Source organism: Galendromus occidentalis, unplaced genomic scaffold, assembly GCF_000255335.2.
Source record: "Galendromus occidentalis unplaced genomic scaffold, Mocc_1.1 scf7180000077168, whole genome shotgun sequence".
In the NCBI taxonomy this organism is placed as follows: Eukaryota; Metazoa; Arthropoda; class Arachnida; order Mesostigmata; family Phytoseiidae; genus Galendromus; species Galendromus occidentalis.
In genome coordinates, this window is record NW_003805156.1 from 12,227 (window position 1) to 20,367 (window position 8,141).

General features: G+C 50.4%; 1 protein-coding gene across 1 annotated transcript; it reads left to right on the forward strand.

Moving 5' to 3' along the window:
* Positions 1–3,121: 3,121 nt before the first annotated feature.
* LOC100900486 (uncharacterized) lies at positions 3,122–4,213 on the forward strand. Its single transcript, XM_003741371.1, has one exon. The coding sequence runs from the start codon at positions 3,122–3,124 to the stop codon at positions 4,211–4,213; it is 1,092 nt and encodes a 363-aa protein (XP_003741419.1).
* The last annotated feature ends 3,928 nt before the right edge of the window (positions 4,214–8,141 follow it).

The following is an 8,141-nucleotide window of genomic DNA, read 5'->3' on the forward strand; positions in this document are numbered from 1 at the left end:
ATTGCTCCTTCGCCTAGATGGGAACTGTGTGTTCTTCTGAGGCGTTCCTCTCTTCTGCTTCTGGGGATAACTTCCGCGTTCCCTTTGTAGATTATGCCTTCATCTTCGTTCAGTTCGTCTCTTACTGCCCAGAAAGCCTGTAACGTGGAGTTTCTGGGCACGTTCTGTGGCCATCCTTCCTTGATTATCTTGATCAGAGTTTGCATGCCGTCGTCGCTCTGGGTGTCTGCTCTGAGTTTCTCCATGAGAGGATCCGATATTCGGTTGTACTCGGCTTGTTCTGTTTCTTCGATTGAGACTCTTCTAATGTCCAAGATGATGTGACCTGTTTTCTCTGGTACGGGGAGTCTGCCTAAGGCGTCTGCGATGACGTTCCGTTTCCCGGGGATGTATCGGACTTCCAGATTGTATCGTTGGAGTATGAGCCTCATCCTTTGGAGGCGTTTCGGGCATGCATCCAGCGACTTGGAGAAAATCATTTCTAGTGGTTTATGGTCTGTTTCTACCACGACTTTCGGGTTTTCGTAGAGGTATTTGTGGAATTTGGTGCAGGTCACCATCATTGCCAGACATTGTTTCTCGATCACTGCATAAGACTTCTCGGCCTTCGATAATGTGTGCGATGTGAATGCGATCGGTTTTCCGTCTTGCAATAGCACTCCTCCGATCCCGTGCTCGCTAGCGTCTGTCTGTATCACAGTTTGACGGTCGCGATCGAAGTAGGCGAGCGTCGGCGCTCTGCTTATCATCTCCTTCGTCTTCTCGAACGCTTGTTCTTGTTGGCTTTGCCACGCAAAATGGTATTTGCTTGTTTGCGTGAGTTGCCGGATGGGTTCGCTGGCTTCTGCTAGGTTCGGGATGAATTGGAGTAGGTAGTTGGCGCATCCAAAAAACGTTTGTACTCCTTTGACGTCCGTCGGTGCCGGCATCTCTTTAATGGCTCTGACTTTCTCCTCGTCGACTCTGAGTCCGTCGCTACTTATTATGTGTCCTAGGAACTTAACTTCCGGCAGACCGAGTTTGAGTTTGTTTTTGTCAAATCGCAAACCCACCTCTCGCGCCCTGAGGAACAGGTTTCTCAGGTTCCCGTAATGGTCCTCTTCCGCTTGCTCTGTTGTCTCGCCTTCGCCGAACACCAGTGTGTCGTCTGCCACCACTATTATGCCCTTTAATCCGTCGTATGCTTGCATCTGTCGTTTCTGGTATTCCTCCGGGGCACTTGATATTCCTTGCGGTACTCTGCGATATCGGTACCCTACCGTCGAAGTCCAGAATGTCGTTAGGTCGGCGCTTTCTTCGGCCAACTCCATCTGATAGAATCCGTCTCTGGCGTCTATTACTGAAAATATTTTTGTCTTTCGTAGTCTGTGTAGAGAGTCCGCGAGGGTTGGCATGGGGTATTTTGGGATCTCGAGCGCTTTGTTGAGGTGTTGTGGATCGATGCAAAGTCTTAGCTTTTTCCCTTCTTTGTGCACCGCTACTAACTTGCTGACCCACTCCGTCGGGTGGTGAACCTTTTCGATGATTTCCATTTGATGGAAATTACAGGTTAACTGACTTTATTTCGTATTTTCCTATCTCATGGTTCACAGCATCGAGTAGTTGAGCAAGATCGTAAATAACGACTCGCCCATGGCGGTGCATATTTAAATTGCTCTACTCGCGTTCTATATATCGATAATTGCTTTTCACATTATCCGATGTGTAACACCGGACTGACCCTTCCCAATCATGTATATAAAGATACATAATAAAGACTGACTTCACTTGAGGAGTAATATCCTATACTGGTATTATTTCTTTGGTCTGTTGTGTTCCGTCCGAAAGGTGCCTACTCATCCCATCAAACTCTTCGAGTACTCATCGTCATCTCAGGAGAAACCGACCGAAATTTCCCTTCACCATTCTCTCTAACTCTCTGAGTCTTGCAAGTCCTTGGAATATGTCATCGAACTCCGATTTGAGTTTTTCGAGATCGTCTTGCTTGGCCGATATTTGATCGATGCATTCCTCTCCTGGAGCCAGTTTGATCAATTCCAGGCTTAAAAAACGATTGCGCTGAGAGTAGAGTATCCTCGTTTTTGTTGATGACCTGGAACCTGAGCGCGATTATTTTGCTGCCTTTTCGCACTTTGATCGTTGCTGTCCCCAGTGTGGTCTCCATGGAATTGTTGTACATCCCTAGAGACACTTTGTTCCTTTCGTCGATTTTGGCGTCTTTCTTGATTGCCTTAATCGTTTTGAGGCTTATGACGTCTGTTGTGGCTCCGGTGTCCAGGTAAGCCTTGAGCGATGTTTCCGAATGGTTCTGGAGCACGTTCAGCCTTGTACACAGCTTCCGAATCGTTTTTCCTGAATCGGTTTTCCCAATGAGTGTATGTAGTATATTTCGTCGACTTCGTCGTATGTTGCCGTCGAGTCAGTTGTTCGTTCTTCCACCTGGTTGTTTTGTGGGAGCTTCGCTTTGCAGGCTATCGCGAAATGGTTCATTTTTGTTCATCTCGTGCATTGCTTCATGTATGCGGGGCACTTCTTTGGCGGGTGCTTCCTATCGCATCTGCTGCACTATCGTTGGGTTGACGAGTTGTTTCTGTTCCGATTCACGTTCTTTTCCATTGCCCACACTGTTTCTGGTGCGGCGGATCTGTTCCCGCTGATTTCGTTGAGCGATTTAGCGTTGTCTTCATACATTTCTAGGATCCTGATGGTTTTGTCTAGATCCAGTGTGTGCTCCTCTTCATCGAAACATGCTTCTCTAGCTGTTCCGATGATCGTTCCAAGGATCGGTATGTCCCTAGCCGTTACTCTTTCTCAAACTCCGAAGTCGCACTTCTTTGCTTGCTTCCTGAGCCTGTCGCAGAAGTCTTTTATTTTTTCATTGCTTTCTTGTTGCGCCCGATAGAAGTTATACCTCTGATACATCACAGTTTTTCCTCACTCCAAACCTTGAGTTGAGTGCTTGTATCAAGAGTCTGACGTTCTTGCACGGTGCGCTCCCTGACGGGTCTGTTTGATCTGTGTCTTCCATTTTCACGTCTAGATTTCTGAGCATTTTCCGATTGTCGTCCCCAAGGATGGCACGGAACTTCGCTATTTGGATCGGTGTAGAGTCCGCTGACTAATGCGTGATCTCCGAAGGATTCCACGAACGCTTGCCACGCTTCGAAATCGTTATCGACAGGTCATCTCATCTTGCGCCACATGCAAAATCTTTCACGGCCAGGCCGCAAGCCTCCCAACGGCTCCGTTACCAGCATTCAGGCTGGAGACGGCCCCACCGTTCTACCACACAGGCTGTGATTTCGCCGGTCCCATAAAATACAAGAATGACTCGGGCGAGAAAGCGAAAAGCTACATTCTCCTATTCGTATGCGCAGTCACCCGAGCGATTCATCTCGAGCTAACAACCGACATGTCGACCTCAGAGGTTCTCGGTGCTCTACAGAAATTCGTGAACCGATACCCCTCAGTTACCACGATCACATCAGACAACGGTTTATCGTTCCAGAGAACAGCGAAGGAGCTCAAGCTCTTATACGACCACATCGTCAATGGAGATGTGAAGAGATGGCTCGCAGACAAATTCATCAGATGGAACTTCATAACGCCAAACGCTCCGTCTCATGGGGGTTTCTACGAGCGGCTGGTCCAGTCAGTCAAGCGACCATTGAGAAAAGTTCTCGGGACGTCAGTTCCACATTTTCGAGACCTCGAGATTATCTTAAGCAAAATCGAGCTGATGATACATAAGCGCCCAATAACAACTGTTGCATCGGGCGTCGACTCCACGGAAGCCCTCAGCCCAATGGACCTATTGCACAACTATCGAGGCGACACTTTCTTCCCTCAGCATGCCGCCAGCCCGATGAAATCCAAGGATTCAGATAAAATCATCTTCTCCAGGAGATGGACCTATCAGCAGAGGATCCTGAACGCCTTCTGGAAAAGATTCCACCGCGAATATCTAAGCTATCTGAGATCAGCTCATAAAAGACTCCCCGTTCCGGCCAGACCGCTGAAAATCGGCGACATTTGCCTGCTTGAAGATTCGAACGCCAACCGGGCTTATTGGCCCCTCTGTAAGGTTATTGCACTCAAAAGCGACTCGACACCTGAGATATCGAAATCATGCACTATCAGAACGGCCGCAGGCCGAATTTTCAACCGTCCCATCACGAAACTTTACCCCATCGAACCCACAGCGCAGGTATGAAACCGATCTCCAATCACACCCTAACATATACCAAGGAGAACACTCATCAGGGAGAACAGAGAAACTCTTATTCACCGACTCAATAAGAACACAACACGATTCAAATAAACACCGATGGGATCATCATCAGGCCTCATCGTTGCGCCGGCTGTCGGTTATAGTCTTGAGAGGCCGTGGGCAGGCCGGTTCTCGGATCCAGGGGACGCGGGACGCGTTCGGGCACGGGCCGTGCGGCGTCCTGGACGCGGTTAAGAGCCCCTCTATCATCTCGTAGACATCGCGGACGCGAGGCCAGGCCACATCTCGAGAATTCTCCTCAAGCGGGATGGTGACCTGCCCGGGTTGACCTGTCTGCGAGTCCTGCAACAGCCGAAGATAGGCCGGAGCCTGCGCGCCATTGACGGGGGGTGTAAAGCGGAGTTTTTTGGCAAGGATGGGCACACAGACCGCCTCCCTTGTAATAGCCGTTTGGAATGGGCTCGTATCGGGGCTTGCTCTTCCGGTGTTAAATCAAACCAAAAATACCGCGCAATGTAAGTGACATCGCGGGTCGTGAACGTCTCATTCACGACCCCCGCATCCTGGAGCAGCATGGTGACGATTCCGATGGGAGTCTTGGTGTAAGGATGCCGATCGTATCCTTGTGCTCCGGGGGCGGCCATGAAGTTCCTTGACGAGCAAACACGTTCACGATACAGTGGGATTAGAAGTTACCGTCGACACCGAGACCATCAGCGAATTAGAGGAGACCAGATCCGCGCGCGCGAGGCAACAGAGTTTTCCGCCAGGCGGCGCGATTTTCATTGGCGCGAAAAATTGAAGCGGGACACAGTGCTCTCTCTAACGCGGAATTTGGTGATCAACAGAACTCCGCGGCCTCTCCTGAAGTGTCCCCGGAGTTCGGGGGGGGGGACTGTCACAGACAGAGGTGTCAGTCGCGTCATCAGTTTGCAGGAAAACACTCATACCGCACACGCAGCACACCAAGACAATCGGCACACAACATTCACTAAGAGTTCGAGTCGGGAACGGGGGGATAGTGATCCATATGAATGTCAATATCGCGGACAATCCGCCATTCTCGTCCAGGACAAGCAGTCCCATTATTTTGTAATATTACGCCATCAAACTCAATATATAAGCACGGGGATGCGCTCGCGCGTAGTTTAGGTACGTCCACCAGTGCAGCGCTGGCGGCTGGCGCGTCGCGTCAGCTGCTTCCCGTCAGCTGATTCTCTGTCAGCCGGTCGAGAGCAGAGAGGTGTTGAGAACACTGCGGCAGCCACAGTGGCGACAGTCGCGGAGAAGTTGAAAGGGTTGACAGACGGTCAACAACAACATCAGTTATCAAGATAACGTAGCGGCCATCAGTGCTCCTCGTGATCTTCAGCGTCCGGGTTCAAGCCCCGAGAGTGTTTATTCAAATCAACGACGATCGGAGTTTCAATCTCCCTATCGTCCTCATCTCATCATCTCCAGGAGATATCCACCCAATTGGATATCACCGGAAGACAGATTAGTATAGCGCAGCGCACCCCGCGTGAATTCTACGGGATCAAGTCTTGTGTCTTCATTTATCTTCGAGGCTCAGAACCTCTATCAGCGAGGTGCGTCCGCCACAGCGTTGAACCGAATGCTCAGAGGATCGTCAGCTTTCTGAACGGTAATGTTTCTCGGATCTCTTGATATAAGTCTCAAGTCTATAACTTTAACGGTCATACCTTTGACCTCTTTGAGGTTGGTGGCCTCGATGTTCACGGACTCAACTGTTTTGTTGGTGCCGCCTTCGATCATTGTGCACCACGTCACTGATAGCACTCTTTCGTTTCGCTTGAGTGATGCCAGTGGCGTGATAATCTTTCCGGCCACTTCTACGGCGCTGAGCCCACTTTGTGCCAGGGAGCACAGGTCGTCGATTCCTAGGTGACAGATCACATGGGCTTCTTGTTCCGGGTGACTGTCTAGGAACTGGAGTATTTGCGAGACAGCTGATTCCGCTTTTGACTCGCTCAGGCAGGTGAACTGCCCGAATATGGTGTTGCCTGCAAAGTGAGTGAACAGGACGACTTCGGGTTTTCCGAACTCCAGCTTCCGAAGTCCTTTGTCTGTGTATATCAGCACACAGGGGTTGACCAGGTCTTCGTCGGCTGGTGCTCTCCTTCCTCGATGTCCATCTGACTGACTGCCTCGGCTACTCCCTCGGCTGCCACGTCCACTTCACTTTTTTTTGAGGTTTTCTCGACCTCTTCTAGTTTGGTTTGCAGGGCTGCAACCTGTGACTGCAGCTCCTCGATTTTTTTGCCAAATCGAGGACTTTCAGTTTGCTCTCTTCGAGAGCTTCTTTTGTGTGCTCTGCCTCGATCTGGGCCAGTAAGGCAGCACTGTCGGACCTCTGAAGGGCCAAAACTGATTCGGCCAGTTTTGTCCTTAGATGTCCGGTGAGACAACACCGGTTTTCGACTCCTTCTTCTACGGAGTTTTTCGCGCATTGCTCACACGTGCTTACGAATTTGGACATGTTATCCACGGACAAAAAACCTGACTGGGTAGATGGGGCTTTTTGTTTGTTTCGGTGCGTTGCACAGTTGTGTTTACTCTGCAAGCACTCGCACTTTTTTTTCACTCGTTAACTCAGTTTTTTCGATTTTTTTAATCGAGAGCGATTCAGAGCGTGTTGTTGTTTTCGAGTCCGAGCAGACGATCGTCTGCCATGCTCGCCCTCCGATCGTCTCATCGAGAAATTCAAACTTTTCCACTTCATCCCACTTTTTCCGGTTCACGTGTAGTTCAAATGCGTCCTTCCATCGTTGAAACTTGGTCAGATCTCCCTCGAATTTCGGGATTCGTTGAATTATGTCCTGGCAGTTGTATTTCAGCGAACATGCTGCGGTTGCGTTCATGGTCGAGCTGAAGGGCCCCTTTGGATCCACACTTTCCAAATGCCGGGATTTCTCGCTGTCATTGCTCAACAACCGCCTCATCGAACCCTTCAATTCAAATGCGATTTCCCGGAAGGCCTCCTCCGTCTCAACCCTAACCTCCCGTTCTTTTCTTCTGAAAACCTCGTCCGCGCACGGTGATCCGCCTGCTTGATTCTCTCAGTCGGTCCCACAGGTCTTCTAGCTCGCTCAGACCCACCCTCATTTGGTGAATGTACGGCTTCGCCTCGAGAAGCCCTCACAGTTTTTTGCACGTTTCCCCGAACCCATTCCGGTATGATTTCATGCCGACTCAAGCATCGTCGAAATCAGCTTGCTCCTCGCGGTCGATATCTTCGGACTCCTGCTCAAGCTGAATACTCGAGGTTTTCTTGACCGACTTGTGCTTCTCCATCCCGGGGCTCGTTTGGACAGTCTCGCCGGCATCCTGAGCCGTGTCGGTCTTCCCCTTCGATTCACTGACAATCATCCTCGTGTTTGATTCCTCAACGCTCCCTTTAGGCTTCGCGGTCGGTCGCTTGAGGATCCGTTTCCGTTCTTCTGACACCACTGTTAGAAATCGGCCGCCCCCCGGTTAATGACAACAATGGATTGGGTTTCTCTGACTGCCGTCTCCTTGACCGGGTCACAGAGAGATTTCACGCCCCGGGAACCTCCCCGGGTCTCCGAAAACTCGGGGAGCCTCAGTGGTTTCGGACTCTCGTGTCTGTCGTCGCTGCCTAGCAGACGACTTGCGCGAAAGTCGCTGTGACCCGTCGAGACGGCTAGACCTTCATTGAACCAATATATTCGACCATCCTCGATCCTTGATTAATATATTCTCCGACATTGGAGCGCTGAGCATTATTGAGTTTTCCCTAATTCTAACCCCTTATCGCTGGGCTCTCTCCGTTCTGTGTTAGGGTACGGTTTTTGATTCGGCACCGCGCCGACGAGCTGTCAGACTCGACCCTAGGAGAATCCGACACTCGTTTCGCTATAACGTCCGC